The sequence below is a fragment of the Staurois parvus genome, unplaced genomic scaffold (assembly GCF_062004578.1).
Source record: "Staurois parvus isolate SC_StPar_1 unplaced genomic scaffold, SC_StPar_1.0 ptg000371l, whole genome shotgun sequence".
NCBI lineage: Eukaryota > Metazoa > Chordata > Amphibia > Anura > Ranidae > Staurois > Staurois parvus.
Window position 1 is genome coordinate 1856285 of NW_028318167.1, and position 24183 is coordinate 1880467.

The 24183-nt window shown below is 40.1% G+C and overlaps 1 protein-coding gene across 1 annotated transcript in view; it reads left to right on the forward strand.

Annotated features, from left to right (window-relative positions):
* RAB2A (RAB2A, member RAS oncogene family) overlaps nt 1-22751 on the forward strand; it is a 134956-nt gene extending 112205 nt beyond the window's left edge. The window contains exons 7-8 of the mRNA XM_089685311.1: nt 1492-1560; nt 12852-22751. Coding sequence (XP_089541437.1) covers nt 1492-1560; nt 12852-12944 — 162 coding nt within the window. The 3' untranslated portion in view covers nt 12945-22751. The remainder of the gene's footprint in view (nt 1-1491; nt 1561-12851) is intronic.
* The last annotated feature ends 1432 nt before the right edge of the window (nt 22752-24183 follow it).

The following is a 24183-nucleotide window of genomic DNA, read 5'->3' on the forward strand; positions in this document are numbered from 1 at the left end:
AGGTGAAGGCAGGCTGTAAACTCATGCCTGCATGACTCTTGACACATTTGTGTTTATGATGACTGTCATAAAGTATGAGTTCACTTATGTACCAATTAGTGAGAAAAATCATTCTGATAGTTGGCTTGGAGTGTAGGTATGCACATACGTTAAAAAAACCACCTATTTAGACCATTAACTACCGATTGAGGTAGGTTGATATTTCTGTAACCTGTATTGATGTCCCCTGATAGAGCTCACTCTTGAGAAAATCAGTTGGCTTGGATAAATTTCACTGTGCAATTGCTACTGTTCTCCCCCACACCTTGCCCAGTGTGAACATGTATGTTTATACGATGTGTCACATGAACGTTTTTCTGTACCTGGAGTGTGAACAAATAACTGGGGGCTAGAGACCTTTGACTTAAGATATTGATCTAAATGCACCAATTGGATCGGCTGCCTGGTGCCTTAAAGTATTTGTAAACCTAAAAATAAATGTTACTTGCTCTTTAATGTAGATTAATGTGCTTTTTGGTGTTATTTTGTTGTGCCTGCTGGTGTTCTGTTGTACCTGGTTCATCATGCCTCTGCCCTTCCTTCTGAGAGTAAAACTGACCACGTTAAACACGGCAGCTGATCCATACTAGCATGGTCAGTTTACGTATTGTGTCATCTCGCACTTTGTACAGACCTTAGTCAGTACAGACCTGCTCCTCCTTCCACCTGCCCAATCCATCCAGGCTTGAGTTGCAGTGTAGCTGCAGGATCTGTTTGCGTTTCATTGACTTGGAAACACAGGCACCCAGCAGCCAACGTCATTTCCTCTAGTGCCCCACAGCGCATGCACCCATCAGCAGGTCTGAAAATCGCACGGGAAACATACAGTGATCACATGACCTGCTTTTTAATCAGAGAAGAAAAAAACCCTAGATTTATTATATGGATGGCTTTAGCTATTTAACAAAGTGCTTAATGCTACTTAAGCTTGCTTTAAGTTAGCCTGGGATCGCACTAACAATGCATGTGTTAACGGGTTGCTTTTCCCACATATTGACCTGCATTGTGGTAAGTGTTTAAAGTGTAATTCCAGTCAAAACCTAACTAAGCCTATTGGCTTAGAATGGGGTGGGAGTACATTTAAGCTTAGTTAGGTTTTGGTACTGGTAGTACACTCTAATTCAGTTGCCTTAAAAGCCAAAGAGCAGGAAAAATTCTGATATATTGTGAAAAAAATGCAAAAGTCAGGATGTGTGAATGAGCCCTTACAGTTATCACTTGTATGAATTGCAGTTTTATTTGACTTGTCACAGAATTTGTGTGGTAGAAAACTAGATGGAAAGACTGCATGCCCTGCAGAGAACGCTTTAATATATTAACATCAAGTCAATATAATCTCAGAATTATCTTCTTTTTTTTTTACTTATGATTATTAGTGAATTAAGATGATCCATGGCACACAGTGTCATTTCTCTCCTCACTGAATATTGACCTGTACTCTTTCTATTTTAGGCATTTATTAACACAGCAAAAGAAATTTATGAAAAAATCCAGGAAGGAGTCTTCGACATAAACAATGAGGTAATTTAAAGTTTCTTTTGTAACTTAAGCCAGATGTTGAACACTGCTTTACAATTAAGGTTTTAGAAAATTATATATTATGAGTTAAAAGATTACCTGTTTAAAAAGTTTAGCTATATTGGACCTTTTGCTACACAAGATGAAGGTCTGTGTTTTTACCCCACTTATAAAATATGTGCAATGTATGTTATAATGTTTAAAACATGTCCTGAGATCAGGTAGTGCCTTCTGTCCTTACACAAATACAATGTGGGAAGATTCAGCTTAGAGAAGACCAGGGTACAAGAATAGACCATTTATATGTGTCACACTAGGGCAATCTTGAGTCGCACAGAATCGCATGACAGTGGAAATCACATTGTTTTCAATGGTGCCTATTCATGGCACGATTTTGGAAAAGGGTCCTGTGCCCCTTAGAATATGCAAAAGACATTCAAAACAAGTAGCACTACATAATCGCACTGAAAATTGTATCAATATCGGATGGCAGTAATAGGAATTTAAAGTGGCCATAGATTAATTGAAATATGTCATTCATCAATCAGCCAAATTGTGATCATTGTATGGCCATCCCTGTTCAACAGAAGTTAATTGTTTTGATCGAAGAGACATCCACATGCTAGAAAACCATTGTCAGTGACTGCAGCAGATGATCAGTGTATTTTGACAGTGCTGAGTCCTACTGTCAGCATATGATGTCTGTCAGGGGAAGTTTCCTCCATCCACTTCCTGTGTGTGGATGGAAGAATCAGTTCATTTTTTTTTTGTTCAGCCAGAAAAAAAAAATGATTCCTCTCCGGCCAGCTTTAGGAACCTTTAGGACTGAATTATAAAAATAAGGTTGCTTCCTTATTTTATCGGGTTTTGTATCGGGTGTCCTGACCTGCTTACTCCCAGTCAGTGACTAATCAAGTAGGGAGGGCGGGATGAGGATGATAATCCCAGAACACCCCAAACGCCTATAAATAAAGCTTAGTAATGTTATGACAAGGCTTCTTTAACCATTTGCCAACCAGGAACGTACCAGTATATTGCTGGACTTCAAGCTGTTATACAAGGATGATGCCATGGCATCACCCCAGTACTGTTTTTTTAGAGCTGGCGTTCAGCTCTCTTGTCAAAGCAGCAGGAGGGGATGTTCCCTTCTCCCACAGCTCACTTAGGCTCTCGTTTTCTCTGCTATTAAGGGCAGAGGAGGAGATTCGGGGTCTTATAGACCCCAGATCTCTTCATAAAGAATACCTGTCACATGGCTATTGCTGTCACAAGGATGTTTACATTCCTTGTGACAGCAATAAGTGATTTAAAAAAAATTAAACCAACAGTGTATAAATTAAATAATTTAAAGTGACACCCCCACCCCCTCTCCGTGCTCGCCTGCAAAGGCGAACTTCCATGTCAGTCCTGCACACGCGCAAACAGCTGTCGTCCAACTCATGTGAGATATATGTAACACATGCAATTCTAGAACTAGAAAATCTAAAGTGGTAACCTGTATAGGCTTTTAAAGCGTCGCCTATGGGTAGTAAAATTTACGTTTGCCGTACTTGCACAGACGTGTGCAATTTTAAAGTGACATGTTTGGTATCTGTTTATTCTACGTAACATCTTTTATATTTTACAAAAAATTGGGTTATGTATTGCGTTTTTTGCATTAAAATTCATGAAAAGTGTATTTTTCCCAAAAAATTGCTTTTGAAAAGACGCTACACATATATACCCATTATTTATTCTGTAGGGCCTCTGCTTTAAAAAAAATATATAATGTTTGGGGCTTCTAACTAATTTTACATGTAAACAAAAGTATCTGAGAAAGGTCTGGAGGTCAAATGGTTAACCACTTCCCTTCCAAAGGATTTACCCCCCTTCCTGACCAGGCCATTTTTTGCATTCCGGAACCCAAATTACGTTAACGTCCTTTTTTTTTTTTTTTTTTTTTTTTTTTTTTTTTTTTTGTCCCTCCACGAATTGAGCTTTCTTTCGGTGGCATTTGATCGCCTGCATGTTTATTTTTTTGCGCTATAAAAGAAAAAAAAAAGACCGACAATTTTGTTAAACAAAAAAATTTTTTTACTTTTTGCTATTAAACATGTCCAATAAAAAAATTTTAAATAAATTTAGGCCAAAATGTATTTTGTTACATGTCTTTGCTAAACAAAAAAAAAAAACAAAATCCCAATACGTGTAAATTAATTGGTTTACGTGAAAGTTATATCATTTACAAATGGCGGTATATATACTGGGATTTATCTTTTTTTTTCTTTTTTTACTAGTAATGGTGGCGATCAACGACTTGTAGCGGGACTGCGGCTGGCGTTCTGACACTGGGGGGAACTGACTTGGTGTCACTGACATCCCCAGTGACACCAATACAGTGATCAGTGCTAAAAAAAAAAAAAATCACTGATGCTGTACTAATGGCACTGGGCAGGAAGGGGTTAACATAAGGGGCAATCAAAGGGTTAACTGTGTGCACAGCCATCCAAAGCAGCGTGCACAAGCTGACGGAGAAGAACTGTTTGGTTTACAAACAGTTTTCGTTGGAAATGCCCAGCAATCACCGGGCGTTGGCGAGTAATTGAAAGCTGCCGCCGCGCAAGTAGGCCGCGCTCGCCCCTACCCGGAAATGCAAAAACACACACACACACACACACACACACACACACTACACACACACACTGTATGTATGTGATTTTGTGCACCCCTGCCACCCTGTAGCAGTATTCCTGATATAGGGTGGTTGGGAAGTGTATAAAGGAGAATTGCAGAACTGAAAAAAAAACTCAAAACATACCTACCTGATACAGCATTGGTCTGATGCTGCAACTGTCCCCCACAGCCTCTAAGCCTGAGAACTACGTGATCACGTGACTACTGATTGCTTATATCTGCTCTGAGCAGAGTGATGACTGTCAATCACTGCTCTGCCTCTCCAGCTCTCACTGGGCAGGATGGGGAAAGGGGGGCAGCTGGCTCAGACTCTCAGCTGGGTATCTGGGTGGATCCCGACATTATTGTTGAAATCCTCTCAGAGACTGTTGTGGGTCAGTGACGTCAGCCGACTGTGGACTTTAACAGTAAATGCACTCTTGTGAATTAAAAGGGAAGTGTGGCCAAAAGCCATAGCAGGAGCTTGGGGCAAGTGCAAGATCAACATCCTAGAACTAAGGGCATAGCTCATACACCCTACAGTGTTGTCCTTACTGGACATGATTTGGTGGGTGTAGCCAGTGGGACCCACTATCAGTTTGACAGCAGAGGTCTTGGTCTGTGTAACGGGGCAGCTGGGAACGTCTCATGGTTCTTGGTCACGTTTTAGGACTCATTTAGACTTGTGTTAAAAACACCGAGTTGAAACCCACCTCCACACTCAATCATACCACACATCAAACAAACCCTTAGTGTTGAATTTTTTGAAATACATCCTTTTGTCTATTTGCAACACATTCTGTTGAGAATTACATATATGATTAAATGATTGCAAGTATAGCCCAGTCTGTGAATGATCAGTTATCCCTTCCATTTGCTGTTATGGATATCCATTATATTTTTTGTGTTTGTTGGCTTACACTTCTGGCTATTTCTAGAAGGACCACTTGGGGGTGTAGTGGAGGCACTGTGTTTCTATCTTTGTGATGTTTGTGTGGGTCAAGGGTTGCAGACTTTGGCAGAGCATTGTGGGAAAGTTCCAGCAGCCCTGCAGCTGCTTACACTACATGTGGCCTGTGTGTAAATGGAGGCCTAGAATTTCAAGCACTAGCTGTTCATAAAGCATGGATACTGCAGGGGTCGCCACCTGGCTCAGCTCTCACTGCCACAGGACTTGTTCTCTTTTGTTTTCTGTTATTTGAAACAAGGTTGACTGCTGCTTTTGGATCATTAACAGTTTGCAGTCTGTCCAAATACATTTCCCTCCAGAGTTCACTGTTCTTAGTTAGATCTTCTCTCTTTGAAGTTTGTTTATAGGTTCATACCTATTTTCTTGCCATGTATTGTCTGTTTGCTAGGTTTTCAGCTGCTATGCTAATGCATTATGATTTATGAGGTCACTTCTCACTCTACCACTTTTGTCCTTTTCAGTAGCCTTAGATTTTCCAAAAGCAACCAATCAGGTTTCCGTTTGGTTGCTTTGGGCAACTGATCTTCTCTAATTTCAGCACAATAGTTTTAGAAACTGGATTTCAGTTTGTCACGGAAAGTTTTGTTAAAACAGCTAGGAACGGTATTTACAAAGCTGTAAATCTGACATTTGCTGTAGGTCAGTCTTCCAGGTGCTCTTCTTTTTTTAATTAGATCGGTTCCCCAGCAGATTTTGATAAATCACTTCCAGCCTAGGTTGGATATGTGGCATGTGGCATATCACATGTGATTCGCACAGGAACTGTAACACATTTCTGTGCGAATCACATGTGATTTGTTTGTGGTGCGATTGGAGCCATACATTTTGTATGGCTCTAATTGCACCGCACCCGCACCAAAAAGGTGCAGGACCCTTTTTTTGGTTCGCACTAGAATCAGATCCCATGGGTATTCATACCTATGCGATCCGATTCTGCACATTGCACCACGTTTTGTGGACCGCTTTCGGGGTGTTGTTAACATACACACTCGCAGTGATTCACATGAATGGGGTGCGATTCTGATGCGGTGTGAAATTTGCACTGAAAACGCTAAGTATTCCGCACCGCATCAGTGTGAACCAGGGCTCACTGCCTTATAAATACATCCCTTTGATATCTCTGATTTTGTGACATAGTATGTGTACTATACACCAGTGCAGGGCTTGACAAATTGCTTTCAATCTAGGTGCCAGCTAAAGAGAAAAGTTGAGCCTGTTTTTATTTTTATTTTTTTGTTTTTTTTTGGGGGGGGGGGGTTGACAAAGCATTATTTTCAAGGACAAAACCTTTTCTCTTATGTAGCCCTGCTGTATATCTCTACAGATGCATGACACAGGTTTACACACAGAGAATATATAGAGGTGCTGGTATGTGAAGAAGAAAAAAAAAATAAGCTTTAGCTTTTCTGCGGGTAGGCAGCAGAGCTGCATGTTTTGTTTTTTTTTTTGTTTTTTTGGTGTTTATTTTTTTTCCAGATGTTAAAACGTGCCTACTGGGCACTTTCACCCTCTTCCTGCCCATTCCAATTTTCAGCTTTCAGTACTGTCACATTTTGAATGACAATTGCACAGTCATGCAACTTTACCCAAATAAAATTTTTATCATTTTTTTGAGACAGATGGAGCTTTATTTTGGTGGTATGTAATCACCACTGGGTTTTTATTTTTTGCTAAACAAAGAAGCCCAAACATTTTGAAGAAAACCTATTTTTCTTAGTTTCTGTTAGAAAATTTTGCAGTTAAGTAAGCAGCACTGATGAGGGGGCACTGATGGGCTCTGATAAGGAGGCACTGATGGGCTGCACTGATAATTAGGACACTGATGATCAATGTAAATGTGTCTGTCAGAATAGCTGGTTACCGGCTCTCCTTTCCTCACGCTGCGTGTGAGGAAAAGCTTGTCAATAACCAGCAAGCCTGTTTACAATGTCATCTGCTATGTTTGGGCACAGCTGATCACATGGTAAAGAGCCGCTGTGATTGGCCCTTTGATCTCTGTGTCCTTCAGACACAAATCGAGGTAGAGTGCTTCCCTGGGGCACGTGGGTTTCTGGAAGGACATCAATAGTTGCCCTCCAAGAACTAGCCGGCTGAGCTGCAGCCTTCATTCGGCTATAGCGAGGTCGGTATCTAGGTAACCGGGAATGGGCTGACAAAACCCAGGGGCTAGGACACAATTTCTAGTCGCCATGGCAACCTGGCACCTGAGATTTTTCTAGCCCTGCACCAGTGTATAAAATACAGACAATATCACAAGAGTTCCTTATCATTTGACTTGTACTTGGTGTAATGGTGTCTTCATTATCATGTCGGCCACCAGAGTATTATTTCCTCTGATACTGTTTTTTGACTTTGACATGTACAGGAGAGTTGACTGCCCTTTTACTTTTTCACATTGTGCGTCCTCCAAGGCTGTCTATTTGATTAGATTTGAGCCATGGGTGCCACTGTTGGAACCACTAGGAGGGAATATGTTAGCCAAGCCTCTCCTGCATCCAATCAAATGCAGGCACTGTTTGGGTGTTCTGAAAGCCCTTGGAGCCAGCTATCAGAATACAACAGCCAGTAGGGAAGAGCCATTGCACTGTTTAATGTGGATGGAGGAATCTGTTGCATTTCTTTCATTCTGCCTGCAGGCTGAACAATTCTATTCTAAATGTATGAGCAGCTTTAGAAACATGCAAGATAGTGAGACCTGTGTAGTGGCAGTAGGGCAGAGCTCACAGCAGCACAGATCATGGCATTTGGATGTGTGATTTAGCTCTGCAAGGTATGTCCTGCAACTGCAATACTAGTTTCAGTTGATCTGAGTCTATTATCTTATTTATTTCAAATGTTTTCATTCGTTTTTATTTAGCCCATTTGTCCCCCATGTTGTAATTTATTCCCTCACTAGTGTCATTTTTTTTTTTTTGTTCTTTGGGCTTGCTCTTCTTTCTTCACAATTGTTCACACTGCACTAGAAAAAGATCACAGAAGAACGTTCTCTATGTGCCCAGCTTTCAGGTATCTTGACTTGACACAGCTCCATTTTTAACTGCATTTCAATGCGCTGCAACTTTGTTTCGGATTACAAAAGAGTAAACCTTGCTCTGCACTTTAAAAGCGCAAGGCAATTCTGTCCAGAACCAACATTTTTCTGCATTTGGACCAAGCCTTAGTTTTGCTTTTGGTTCTTCTCCCCCTTTTTCAAGTGTTCTCAGTCTATTTTGGGAGTTCACTCTTTTATTTTTCTAATCATTTGGGGCTCCTTGTTGTAATGTGTGTTTGCCTGTTCCTTTTTTGGACACTCTTTATTCTGCAGCACTCTTTCTTTTTAGCCTGTTTATTATCTCTTTTTTTCCCTTCACAGCTGCTCAGCTCTTTTATCTAACCGGTCATGCTATGTCTTCTATTTTGTCAGCATGGTGGTTTTGTATTTACACTACTCCAGGCTATTTTATCCTTGGTTTGCGTGCACCTCGTCCCCTTTTTAGATTAGGCCTGTAATCCCCCGGGCCTCATGGTGCTCCACTTGTCCACTCTCCCTCAGCATCATCCTGCACCGTCACCACCACACCCCTAGTGTCTTTGTACTCCTCGGAGCTCTCCCTCCCAGTCTCTCAGCTATTATCTCATGCTCTTTGTCTTTCTGAGTGAGAGGGGATATGACACACGGGGGAGGGGAGATCATGTATTATTCTAAGCCAGTAACGCGAATATAAAAAGCTGTAGGAAAGTTGGGCAGGTCGTGGTTCGTTTGTTGTAGAAGTTCCTTGTTCATGTGTAGCTTAATACAGCACCTGACTGCTTCACTGTGCCTTTATGGGGCTCTGATTGCAATCTGCTGTAAGAGCCAACCGTCTGTGCTACTTTACTGGCGTAACGCCAAGTCTGGCTCTTAGAGTCCTCAACAACTTGCTACCAGCCAAGAGGGGCAAAACCAATGAGCCATAGGGCATGCTTTTTATTAAAACAGAGTTGCAGAAAGCCCAGAAACCACATCAGCTGCTGTCAATAGCAAGCCATTGCCAGAAACCCCAAGGCTACTACAGTTGCAGAACAACTGCCAAGCACTATAAATCTGAGATTTAGTGTGACGCAAAGTTTCCTTAAGAGCTTAATTTCTGAAAGCTACTGTATTACTTCCCTCCTCCCTCCTAAAGTGCTGTGTTCTTAGGTGAAACCCACTTGAGGGAGCCAATGTTAAGATAGAAGTGTGATCTTGATGAATGAAAGGAGCTGCTCCGTGTGTGGGTTGCTGGCGAGCTGCCATGTCTTTGGGGATCATAGAAATTATTGATGACACTGAACACTTGTATGCATCTCCACAGCTGATTCAACATGGAAAATGTAGGCTGGAGAAGGGAAGTTTTTCTATTGGGTTACATTCCGCAGAGTTTGATATCACTGTTTGGGAGGGTGGTTTTCAAGGAGTTATTAGCTCCTGCTATAGCTTGACTAAAAATATGAAGGCTCTTCTTAGGCAGTGTAGAAAATTGCTTAATTAATCCTTATACAATGCGTGTATTTATTTTTACTGGCCCACATCCAGGGTCTGTGAGGGAAAGAAACGGCAAAGACGCACAAAGCCTGTATATTATAAAACAAACAATTCTGTATTGTGTGCTCTGACATCCTGCACCAGGAATTGCTTGGAGTCTAATATTTATCACACGCCATACCTATATAACCTTCTGTTATGAAAGTGTCGGGCAAAAGAATTGTTTTGGGTAATTTGTGCTGCCCTACAGAAACCAAATTCTGCCATTGTGGCACCCTTAGGCACCAGCTGTTTATGACATTTTCTTGTATGAGGTGGGGAAAATGGCTAGATTAAGTATCGACTCCAAAACTGATCAGTCAGGTATTAGAAGGTGCAGGCATACTGACTCCTCTTCTAGCTGATGTGGCCCTGTTCAAATTCATAATTTTTTACTTATTTGTGTTCTGTACATTAGAGTATTGATTATAAAACTCTCATGTGGATTTAAAATGACTGCTTAAAGTGGAACTTCACCCAAAAGGGGAAGTTCTGCTTCTTCTCCTCTGCCTACCCTCCTCTCCCATATTTGGAGTGTTTTTTGTGGTTTTTTTGTTTTTTTGGAGGAGGAGATTTAAAAAAAAAAAAAAAAAAAACCATAAAAGCATCCTACCTGTAAATGGAGCTCAATTATGCTTTTAGAGCCAGTTCACACAACAAAAACGCACTCCGGATCCGTTCTGGATGCTTTTCTGCGTACGCATTTTTGATGCATTCCAGATGCTTTTTTATGTGTTTTACAAAGTTTCAATACAGTGCAGGAAAAATGCAACATTTTTTACTTTTTTTTTCTGGAACTGACCACTCTGGTGTGAGCTATGCCATTTAAAACCGTATAACCTACTTTCCATGCCTTTTTGATACAGAAACAAAATGCACTAGACTGCATGTGGTGTGAACTGACCCTAACACTGACAAATTCATATTCTGGCTGAATCAATCAAGTTTTTTGGGGGGGTTTTTTTTTTTTTTTTTTTTTTTTCTTCAAGCAAAATTGCTGAAATTTTCTGCCATTTTTCTGGCTTCTCCCTTTCCTCTGTGGAGTTTATAACTTTCTGCACTCTGCACATTTTATGCAACAGGCTTCTTAATGAATTTTGTCTGGTTTCCGAAGACCTGACAAAATTTGATTTGTGTCATCCTCCCACCCAACATACTTTGAAAAAAATCAAAGGAGCCAGGTGAAGATTTCTCAGTTGAGCTATCCAGTCAGATGTATCTGCGGATCAGAGACTCTGTCAGGCACTTGCTGTCAGAATAAGCAACAGTGGAAATCCATCCATCTGTGTGATAACATGAATGGAAGAAGCTGCTAGATCTTTTAGTTCAGTCTGCAGGCTGAACAAAAAAAATTGATGTGCATATGACCAGCCTTACCGGTACCTCGAAGGTGTATCAGTGGTCATAATTAAAAAATATATATTTTCACATTGTATTTCAATTATTATTTCTGGCCTACTTCTATTAAGCACATCCCCACCACCCTATAGCAGATATACTGCTACAGGGCGGCAGGGGTGCGCAAAATCAAGTATATACACATGATTTTGCATTTCTGGGAAGGGGGCGTGTGCATCTTACCCTTGCCGCCAGCCGCGACTGTCAATCACCACGTCCCAGCTGGTGATTACCAAGGATCTCCGACGGGAAGGAGGGCTGGTTTGTTTACGAACACTCCTTTTCCCTGTCGGCTCAGGCACACTGCTCTGGATGGCTGTGCACATCACAGCCATCCAGAGCAGTGTCCTTACAGTGAAGGACCAACACACTGCCCCCCAGTAAAACACTCCTGCACACAGTTGACCTTTTGATCGCCCCTCATGTTAACCCCTTCCTAGCCAGTGCCATTAGTACAGTGTCAGTGATTTTTTTTTTTTTTTTTTTTTTTTTTAGCACTGATCACTGTGGTGTCACTGGGGATGTCAGTGACACCAAGTCATTTCCTCCCAGTGTCAGAATGCCCGCCACAGTCCCGCTATAAGTTGCTGATCGCCGCCATTATTAGTAAAAAAAAAATCCCAGTATGTATATACCACCATTTGTAAACACTATAACTTTCGCGTAAACCAAATAATTTACATTTATTGGGATTTTTTGTTAGCAAAGACGTAGCAGAATACATTTTGGCCAAAATTTATGGCGAAAGTTGATTTTTTTAAAAATGTTTTTACTGGACGTGTTTAATAGCAATATATTAATATAGCGCAAAAAATAAAAACCTCACAGGCGATCAAATACAACTGAAAGAAAACTCAATTCGTGGGAAAAAAAGGATGTAAATTTTATTTGGGTGCAGCGTTGCATGACTGCGCAATTGTCAGTTAAAGTAATACAGCACCGTAGCGCAAACAAAAATGTCCGGGTCGGGGAGGGGGGGTAAATTCTCAGGCGTGCAAGTGGTTAATCTAAATAATCTTGAAGTTTGTAAACTTATATGTGACGATCCCCACACATTTACCTCCTTGAATTCTGTTGCACATATTCACTATGCCTGGTGTATAGGTACTGCTGTGTCACACATTATACAGAGCCTGCCTTCTGAACTACAAAGGTGCTAAGAGGAGGAATTTCAGGCACAGGAATCACTGCTTGTAGACAGCAAGGTACCATGGGATATGTAGTCATTAATTTGAAAATCACAGAAGAGAAGGAGCATAGCATGCAGGGAATCCAGAAAGTTGTGCAGAGATAAATAGCCAGCAGACAGGCAGAACTTATGGAAGGTAACATAAAAGTACATTTTTCAAGTAACCTTGTGATTGTCTAAAATAAATATTGTTTGTATTGCTATTACAATGCCGATGTTAAAGTGTAATCTGTTATAGGCAAATTAAAAAATGAAGTCTGCCATTGCTGACTGCCTCCTTAAAATACTAATTGCCTGGCTGTCGCTCCCTTACTATTGGAATTGCCAATCTGCAACAAACATTCAGATCCATAAAGACAGCCCACCTGGTTTTCCAACTTGTCCTGGGTCACTGTAGTAAAGCCTCTAGATCAGCCAAATAGTATTTTGCAGAGAGGCTAGCAATACCAACCTAATGTACTGTGTGTTTTTCAGTCTAGATTTACTTTACACAGGATACAACCTAAAATATATATTCTATATTGGACAAACTGTCTTATGACTGTCTCTATCTCTTTTTTCAGGCAAATGGCATTAAAATCGGACCACAACATTCAACGCCTGGATCACCTGGGTCTCATATGGGAGGACAACAAGCTGGAGGCGGGTGCTGTTGAGCCTGATCATTCCATGTGAAGAGCCTGAAGTGGCTGTTTCTTGTCCATAGGCTATTGTACTTTTACCTTCTCTTCTCCTCCTCCAGTTTCAATGTTCACTTTAAAGAAGATTTTTGAAATTGTATTCATACTGTATCATTTGCTTTTGATTTATAGGTTTGATTGTGGTTGTTAAATGTTGTCTTGTTCCCCCCTAAGTAAAAAAAGAAAAAACTGAATTGACACTAAGACGTTTTCATAGTATTTTAAATGGTTTGTGTAGGTAGGATTCACGGATCTGTGGTGACCTGTGCAAAGGGACATAAAATGAAACAATAAAACCATTGATTATACCTATTTTCTGTCTACCAATATATGTAAGCATGAAGGAGATTGCCATGTTATGGTTAACCAGAAGGCAGTGCAGATGAAAAACTTATGAGGAAAATAAACAGGCAGTACAGATCCTAGTTGGTGTCCTCATCTTAGATCTAGTGGTATTGGTGGATGACATGATGGCAGCTGCTGGGCTATCGAATTGCTTGTTTACATACAAGTCCTAGTAATCTGCAGAGCTCAGCATGCTCCGTCAGTCTTTATTTGATCAAGCAAGGAAAGACTTGTAGTTCCTGCACAAAAGATTGTATGGACCTATGCTGGAGGACTTTGTCAGTATCATCAGATGTATAACACATCACTAGTGGCAGAATCACTGAGGTGCAGCAACCACTTCATCTAACAATAGGCGTCACTCCCTTGCTAACTCAGGGTGCTGCAGACCCTTACTCGCTAGCAAGGAAACGGCAATAAAGTGACATTTTGTTGATCTGGCCAGCAAGAGAGCAAAGCCAAAGAACAAGGTAAGTGGCCGCTTGGTATCAGCATCTGGATCTCTCACGGGAGGCCTTATAGTGGAGCGTAAAATGAAGTAATATAATGCATTTAGCTTGTTATACTTTTACTGCAAAAAGTCACTGCCTGTTGAGCGACTTATTGTAATATATATCAACATGCAACAAACGTTTGAGGGCCCATTAGCTCTTAAATGTTCATGACCCTGCAGCTTACCACAGCATATCGTATATATGTTGTGGTGCTCTACTATACAATGTTTTGGGGTGCCATTCACAATGCATCACACATAGAACAGGTGCATTGTCACAACAGAAAGGGTAATAGGCATTAAAAGACACACATTGCAGTGAGTATACATTTTAAGTCCTTTTTTTACGTGACTGTCATCTTTTTGCATGCTTGATGTGCTGCATTACCATTTCATCTACAGATGTGTAAATTCTCCCTCCCCGTCGGCAGTCAGCACCCTTGCTATAAAGGACTGCTGAAATAAAACCAAATCTTGCAGAAATCACCTAGTCTGTTTTTAATAAGTGAGTAATCTGAGAAACTTCCCTTGATAGAGTGGAATAGTAAGGCATAGTCACTGTGCAGTACTATTGCCCAGGAAGCATGGAATGTATATAATGGACAAATATGACTGCCCTGGTGTAGAGACATTTGAGGACAAAGGTTTTTCAAGATGTTACACATTGACCGGTTTACTTAGTGTATATATGTATATACATATTGTGTGTATGTATATATAATTGTATTTTTTGACCTAGGCTTTGAAGGATTGCTCAGGTTTCCATGTTGTATATGTGTGCTAATTTTTCAACTGCCAGTAGTCTAATATAGACTTGAGTGGGGATATCATCGAATTTCTTTTAGGCAGCATATGACACAGATTCATTGTCTGCATTAAAACCCTCCTGTAGGTTAGCCTCAATACCAGTGCTTCACCCAAAAGTGGTTCTCCTGTGGAAGCCCGGCCAGGCTTCTGAGGCTGATCTATAGTAGGTCTGTCTCTATATTCTGCTGGAGAAGGCAGAGCACACCATTAGCAGATTTATTGCGTCTAAAACTTTGCCCCACACAGTCTATCAGTTTTGCATAGGACTCATAGGCTACAACTGTAAAGAGCCAAGTTAAAAATAGAAAATTGAATTTTAAAATATTGGTAGATAGGAAATTGTGTATAATCAGTGTTTATCATATTTACTCATGTACAGTGTGTATATGATGCTGCAAGATGTATGGAACATTGGAGGGAGAACAGAGCTTCATGTTTTATTAGAACTAATTTTCTGGAGACTGTAACAATAAACCTGCTCTAGTCCTGCTTTTGTCATGAAGTAAAACATTCATCTTATCAACTGACCTAGTGAAAACGTTCATTTGGTTTTCATTTTAATCCAGACTTATGTTGCTTTTTATTGCACTGTTTCAGTTTTGCACATCATTTTGTGACTGTTTAGTGGCTTTTGTTCACAGTGTAATATTTTAGGTTATTGTTGGGATATTAAACTGATTTTTGTTACAGGCCTGAAAAGGACTTTGTGGTTTGCAGATGCGTCATACAGAAACCGTGGGAATTACCCAGTAGTCTCTTTTCAACTACAACATATTTTGGCGGAACAGCAGTCAACTGCCTGGTTCTCCCTCTGGTGCACATGATTACATGGAGTGCCCCTTAGGGCCTTTGCACACAGGTAATTTTGTGTGTCCCGGGTGCCTATGCTCTTAGTAGATACCAATCCATGTGTTCATACAGCCTGTCTTTACCTCTTTTAACTCGTAAAACACTGTGCCTTGGTAAGCACACAGGTGAGAGTAAAGTACACTAGAATGCACACATACTGAGATCCATAGTAACATGGCACATACCAGATGTCTGCTATCACCTGCTTTGCCTTTGAGAAGCACACTGTATGTACACATGAATGGATGTCAGTCAGTAGTTGTGACACCCGGAAGCTATTGTGTCTGCTGAAAAATGTACTTTGTGCAAAGGCCCTAACTGTGCTGTACAACATAGACCTGAACACTTGACCTGTCCTTTCAGCGGTATTGCTGCAAGTCCACACATCAGGTCTACAGTGTGCAATGACCTGACTGCATTGTGGGAGAATAAAAATGGTTTACATGTTTCTCATGACATTCATTCAGTAAGCTGACAAATGTCTGTCACACCGGTGTGGTTATTCTCTGGTTGACGTAGCTATTCTGACCTCACAAACTTGTTTTTGGGGCAGTGAACTAAACCTATGTACTGAGAGACTGCCACAGAATTTGTTTGTGACAGATTTGTTAATAATTGTTTCTCAAAGGGTAAGGAAACTATATTTTTATGGGTTTTTTTAACCTGTCTCACAGACCATACCACATTGATGGAAAGTGAGCCAAACACCCAACAAATCTACAGACGGATAAAACATAAACAGAGGTTCTGGCCTTTTCCATTCTACTATTTAAAAAAATGTATTGCTATTGTGTTCGAATGGTGCAACGTCCACTCATTTCCTGTCTGACAGTGTTTCCACGAAGACTAGATGTGAGGGGAAATCTCTTAGTTGGGCCATAGACAGCAGTAAAACATGGTAGGGCAGGATTGTAACCCTTCCCTACTCCGTACAAATCTGTTTGGGAAAAAAACAAATTCCTGCTTTTCCACTTTAACATCTTCTTCACCCATACTCCCTCTAAGTGGTTGTCATCAACAATATTTAGTCTAAAAATTTAAGTGTAGCTTTATTTTCTATAAGGGAAAAAATCCCCTTCATGACCAAAGTACTTTACAAGTATTTTAACAAAATTTGTTGCAGATTTCCTTTTTCTTTTTTGAATAAATATCTGTTTGCCTCACTATGTCCTTTCCGGACTGATTCCTGAATTGAGGAGCCTGCACTCACAATCACCTAGGGGCTCGTATTGCTCTGATGGGGAAAACTGCAGGGTCTGCATCTCTTTACAAACTGTTAACTTTTGGGCAGTATTTCACCAAAGTGAAATTGGGGATGCCTAAAGTTTGTCTTGTATCTTAGTGCAGATATAGGTGAAAATCAGTGAGCCAAGTACACAAGCAGAAAATTACATTTATGGGGGTATTCTGTAGGCAAATTGTTTTCAGAACCATCTCCAGGTTATGAAGCATTGAGTTTTTTTTAAGTTTTAAAAAATTACAGCAGTTAGATTTAAATGGAAATGTAATTTTGTAACAAATTACATAATGGCTTGTGTAGCATTTTTACATTTTTTTTTTTTTTTTTAAGGTCACATCCACCAAAAATAACCACTTTTGAAATGATTTGGGCAGAGTTTGATTCCTTGCCAGGTTGTTAAAGGTCTTTGGGGAAATCTCCAGTGGCCCTGGGGCTTCTGTAACAGAGCTTATTTGGCTTTATGCAGATTTGGAGTACCACTTGACCATGCCTATTGGGGTAGGATATAAAAAGCTGTTTCTTTTAAAGCCAAGTGGCTGCTTTGTTGAAATATGTAAGAGGAGATATTCATGTTAGGTCCCAAAGATCATCCCCAAATGGCAGATTACATATAGACTACACATCCCTTTTTCTTTACGTGATCTATAATCTACATCTTTACCTAGAATTCATTTAGTTCTCTATCATGTGGAGTACCAAATACGATATAGCAGTTTATATTTGTTAGTGTTTGGTTTCTAGTTAATGTAGCCTTTTCTGTAAATCTGTAAAACACAAAGATCCTGAGCCTGCGGACGTCCGTAGTGATCAGATTACAGAAATACATAATGAAATTTTAGGCTCCATTTTGCCTTACAGATTACACTTGCTTTCAGGTTACATGTAACAAGTGATCCCTGTTTCTGAATTTGTGCACTCCTCATACCCAATGAAGGCATACCATCATATGACATTGATATCATTGCTCTTCAGGTTTAGGGCTTGGCCTGGATGATATCAGGAATTCCAAATGTGATGGTTTCTAAACATTTATACAGTTGGGCATTTACTCCATGGGTTTGATTTAAAATCAAATAAACTGTTCGTTTTGCAAGAAAAGTTTCTCTGTAAGGGCTCATTCACACTCGACTAATTTCTAACTCCTGCCAAACGCCCCTATAGTGTTTGACAGACATTTGTGAGTGTTAAAAACGCTTCCCAAATACCAAACACTCCCCAAACTCCCTATGCGCATTTTGAGGAGTTTGATAGGTGTTTGCCAAGCATTAAAACCACAACATAAATGCCTATAATGAAGCTTAATGGTATTAACGCGCTGCAAATGCCTCCCAAAACACCCAGCAAACGCCTGCCAGGCGTTTGAGGAGCATCACTGTTGACTTGAATGGGAGGCTTCAACTCCTGACTGGACATGAGGCGTCAATTTTTCCGCAACCCTAACTTCTCAGTGTGAACAGCACTGTGTGCTGCCATGTGCAGAATTTTCATAGGCATTTGAGGAGAGATAAAAACTCTTCCCAAAGGCCTGTCCAACACTTGCTAACAAAGCTAGTGTGAACTTAGCCTAAAGGAATTAACACCCCCCCGAGCTTAGTGAATGAGATATTCTGCTAACTTCTACTGTCCAATCATGTGCAAGCAAATGCTGTTTCTTTTTATTTTTTGTAATTTCCCTTGCAGGCGATTGGGTATTCTTTGCAGAGGGAAGCTTCACCACATCCACTAAGCTCTGGGGATGATTCCCTTGCAGAGTTGCATCTTCACTAGCAAAGTGAAGAGTGTATTTATATTCGCCTTTAATAAATCAATCCCATTGCTTTATAGCAACCAGTCCGAATTTGGGTAGTTGTAAAAACTTAAAATCCTTACTGTTTGGTATGGGTTACTGAATTGCACTTTACTTTTTCAGAAATACCTTTGCGAATGTTCAGTTTATGGTAAAGGCATTCCAATAGTGTTTGGAATTGATAACTGTACATACCAAAGTGTATTTTGCAGAACATGACTTTTTCTTTCTTAAGGACAGGTATTTATGCAGTGAATAAATGATATTGTTGAACCAGATTGTTGGCTACAAGTGCACGTTAAAGTTAATTTTAGTGACCCGTTCTTCAGCTATATTTCCTGCGAGTATTAAGACATGCAAAATGTTATCGCAGTGTACTATTCCATTTGCTTTTATACATAATACAAATTTGTCACTAAGCAGAAACCTGTTAGGAAAAATATTGGTTGCTGTAATTGACCAATGTTATGTGGACACTTTTGGTTTTAGTGACTAGAAACCAGTATATAGAAAAGGAACTGACTTTGATTTGCTGAGTGCCTGTTCCTGGTTTATGACTATGTAGTATTAAAGCCAGACAGCCAGGAAACTAGCACTGTACCATGCTCAGCAGTGGCCACCACCCTGTTTCTCTGCTGACCAGTGTACCATTAAGGACTAGGCACAAATAAAACCTAGCAACTTTCTTTTAGGTGGTGTTAGGAAAGCTTGTGTTTAACAAATGTAGTAAATATGTTATGCTTTTTATGGTTTTGTTCACTCTGTGCTGTAAATGGTTTTTAGTATGCTCTCCATACAGCAGACCACTATATTTTTCACTGTAATCCATCTTGTTTGTAGAAAATCATATTCATTTGAAGTTGTGTGGATTTCTGCTTGTAGTACCCCTCTATATAGTGCCCTGTTTGTACCTTAAAGGATTTCCAAGTTCAATATAAAATAGAGGTTTTTCTTAAGTAACACTCCCCAGATTGCCCTCCATAGCCATTTTTTTTTTTTTAACCATTCCTATTTACACATGATTTCCACTTCACTGCTACAGTGGAAATCTGCTTCTCTTGCATCCCAGGTAGTGGTGAGCTGTTGGGAATCAGCAACTTATTCTACAGAATTAATGCAGAGGTGCTCAACCAGCGGCCCACAGGAGCTCTCTGATGATTCCCTCCACCTCATGCTCTGGGACAGCAAGCTCAGATCGCGGGTGGTTGACAAGGAAGCCCTGCTGAAGGATGCAAGCAGCTGCAGAGGGAGCAGAGCCACATAAGCTGATGCTTCCTCTCTAGAGCCAGCTCCTGTCCCAGACAAAGTGCATTTGGTATCACTCTGCCTGGGACAGGAACTCAGCTGGCAGAAGCTGCAAAAAGTCAGATTATTTTTCAATGCGCATATTATTTACTAAATAACATGGGCATATTAGCTTTTTTTTTTTTTTTTTTTTTAGGGTTATTAGGCAACTTTCACGCTGATCCACAGATGTACCTGCAGGTTAGCTGCAATGAGCCATAGACTTCTATTATATTCTGTGGGTTTAGCGCGCTTTTACTTGCACCTGCAAGATATAATAGAAGTCTATGGCAAAGTGCAGGAAAGTGTCAGTGTGAAAGCAGCCTTGGGCCCCTTTCACACGATTGGGTCCACCTGTCACTTTTTCATACAGACTTGATTGGACCCTCCTATTCACCTCTATGGAGCGGTGTCCATTTACACCCAACTACCGACTACCTCCAATAGAAAAAAAAAAAAGGAAGGGTTTCTTTTCCCCTCTGTCTGGGCAAATCAAATCAGAGGGCCCTTAGAGCAGAGCGGGCCAAGTCCTTTCTGCATGTGCGGAGTGGACACATACCTGTCATCTGTCTGCTGTGCTGTGCTTAGCAGGTAAGTGGACAGATGTCCCATGTGAAAGGGACCTAGCACAGTGAGGGCTCGTTTACATTCCCTTCAAAAGGTACCCCTGGCTTAATACTTATGCAGTGTGGAAACCCCTTTAAAATGAGTCAATTCACTTCTTACCCACCTCAGCTTGGGTTCCCTAATATGCACCTATAGCTGCCATCATGTGACTCTTGGAGTTGGCATATCACTGTGCACAATGCTACACATGTATGGTTCCCAGGAGCTGGATTATAGTAGCCTTAATCGCAAGTTAGAACTCTCACTAAGGCCCTCTGCACATTTCAGATTCAGTGCATTTCCCATTTTAGGCACAATTGCATGCATTTCACAGTCATTATCGTTGATCTCTGTGTAAAGTGTATTTTGTTGGGAACCACATCGAAGATGCAGCAAACAGGACCTGAACAACATTCAGATGTAAATGGGTCCTAATATAGGTGAGAAGGGTAGTTATTTCTTTTAAGGATCCTTTCAGATGAATTTCATTCTGATCAGATCAGTCTGTCAACTTTTCAGGCAGATGGAGAAAAAACAAGCTGAGTGTGGTCTATGGGCTGGCGGACGTAGAGAGATGTGTCTCTGAGTGAGTCTGCGTCCTGAAAAAAAAAAAAAAAAGTTTGCATCCTTTCCATTTATTCAGGCCTAAATGTGACTGAACAGAGGTAATAGGATGTAAATGGATGTATGTCAGTTTACATCCATCTGCCCTTAGATCTAAAATGGGTAGGTTACAAGATGCAGGGAAAACTTGAGCACAGATGTTGTATGAGTGACATCCATATTGTTCTACACTGAGCCCCGCACGGCCACACTGGTTTTAAATTGTGACAACGGCATGAGAAGATCCCCTGCCCATTGTCACAGGCAAGGGGAGGATCGGGGTCCGAACATGTTACATTTTCTACCCTAAAAACAGGTGTAACATGTTCCAATCGTGAACGTATTCTTTAAGGCTTTGCACATACTGGGCTTCGGGTTATGTGAGGGCAATATGTACAACAAGCTTTTGCAAAGCTTTCAGCAAGCTTCAAACTGCTTTGTTGAAGTCTTTAAAATAAAAAACTTTAGCTCTAGTTTGAGGAGGTTAAATGCAGATCTTAATAAGGGCTGCTGACTGTCGCTTTAAACCACTAAAGCCCATATGTACAAGGCCTTAATAGAAAAGAGGGACTGTGACACCCCCTCCATCCTTGACCAGGCCACTGTAGGACTGTTAAAGCTTTTTGAATTCTAGTGGATTTTCTTGGTACATAAAAAGTGTAATTTTACTAAACATCTTTTTGCTGTTCATTTTGGGTGAAGTTAAGTTTATCCATTTGCTTACAGGGGTTTTTTTATTCTAATCAATTTTAAGACTTTGTAACCACTCAAGATCTGCTACCTAGTGTCTGCATGGTGTGTGGCAGTGAAATGTAACTTTGTATCGTGGAACATGGTCTCTTTTTTTCCTTTCTGTTATCTATGGATTAATTAAGTTCAAACCAATGCTAAATGTCGATAAATGTAGCTCAATATTCTATTGACAATTTGTATTTCCATTCCCAGTGCAAGCAACCATTTTGTGGTTTGGACCAGTATTCCGCCTGACATCTAAACCTCAGTGATTTAGCTGAAACTTATAAAATTCTCCCTGAAATTTGGTCCAACCCAGCATGGTTTCCTCCACTATATGAGCTGACAGTTAATGTATCTGTGGTGGTATAAGGTACAAATGGCAGTTCAGTCATTTTGCTGGCTTTTGTTCCTTACCAGTAGAACACCTTCATGAGTAAATATGTGTCCCTTTTTATATAGCTATTTAAGGATTCTCTTCTTTCGCAAATAAAAAAAAGAAACAAAAAAAAAAGCTGAAAAACTCTAAACAATGCTGTATTTATCTTTAATGTTTTGTATATAAGCTATAACGTGCCTTGGTATATAAACCAAGCTAAAGTTGTTCTAAATTACCATTCAGCCTATGCTAGCTAGAGCTTTTCAAGAGCATTGCTTCAATCCTACATTATCAAGTGTACCTTTTTTTTTCTTTTTTTCTTTTGGCATGTTCATCCCAGCCCGGTTACTGCTTTAATATACAGTATGTTGATCTAACATACACATTATAGTACCCCTTTCCGTGCCAATGGTTTGGGAAACCTGTGCCAGTTTGAGAACAGGCGGATTAACTTTTTAACATATTGCAATTCATCTGTTCAGGCATGATTGCTGCAAGCTTCTCATATAGAAAACTATATATATTTTTTTTTGTTTAACACAAGCTGAGTTTTTCATCTAGATCTTTGTTCAGGTGGACTTTGCATTGTGTCAAAATATGATGTCATAAATGTAAAACAAAAACTAAATAAAATTACTTTTTCTTAATATTGTAAACTATATCTCTAGCAGCTGTGACATTTTGTTCTAATTGATACTAGCAGCAACACTGAATCAATTTTGTGGCCTTGCACACATGGGTTTTAGTATTGGGGGGATATATGTGTGTCACTTTCCTGTGGAAGAGATGCTGGGAGTGCAGCGTGGGAAGAAGACAAGCTGGCAGAGGTAGTGTGATGCTTTGGACAATGTTCTACTGGGAAACCTTGAACCTACCGTTCATTTTGATTGTTATTTTGACACATACTGCCTACCTAAACATCATTGCTGTACACCTCTTCATGGAAATGGCATTCCCTGAAGGCAGTGGCCTCTTTCAGCAGGATAATGCAACCTGCCACACTGCAAAAATGGTTTGAGGAACACAATAATGCGTTTGAGGTGTTGACATGCCTTCTCAATTTTCCAGATCTCAATCCAATTGAGCATTTGTGGAATGTGCTGGAAAAACAAGTCCAATCCATTGAGGTCACACCACAACTTACAGGAGTTAGTGGTTCTAAATCCTAAACTTTTTTTTTTACCTTAACCGCTATCTGCCCAGCCTATAGTAAAATGATGGGTGGGCAGGAGCTCTCCCATTCTCGGTGGAAATTATATGATGTCCTTCTCATAACGTGCAGCATTGTGGCATTATCTGTCACCCACCGTATGAACTGGAATCTCTGTCCCCATCATGGGATCTGCTGTGACCAATCACAGCAGATCACATGACAATTGTACAAAATGGATTGCTTCCATTCATGCCATCTATTGGGTACTATTGTGTTGATCTCTGATTGGTCAAAGTGATCATATAGTACAGACATGGCCAATCTCAGCCCATATGTACCATGTGATTAGCTGTTGCTAATCACAATAGTACACACTGAATTAATCAATTTCATTCAGAAAAAATGGTTTCTTATATCAGTGATTTTTCATAGCTATAAGCAATCATTGTTAAAAAAAAAAAAAAAATATATGCCTGATCACCTCCCCAGAGTAGTACTTTGTTACTCTGGTAACACTGTGCTGCTCTAGTCACAGTATGCAAATCACAAATATTGAGAAAAACCTGATTTTATTTTCAAAGAATGACAACTTCAAAAAAATTGCCATGCCTCTACTTTCCAAAAAGGGTTAATTTGGGGTTAATTGTACTTCCCTGGCATTTTTGGTCCTCAAAAAATGAGATCAGTACATCAGGATTGATCGATTTTCAGATATATAGATACAGTTGTGCTGAAAAGTTTGCATACCCTGGCAGAAATCAACATTTTGATATTGAAATTATTACTGATCATGCCAAAAACTGTCGTTTATTTAACAATAATGATATGAAGCCATTTATCACCACATAGTTGTTTGGATCCTTTTTAAATAATAAAGATAGCAGAAATCACCCAAATGGCCATGATCAAAAGTTTATATACCCTGGAATGTTTGGCCT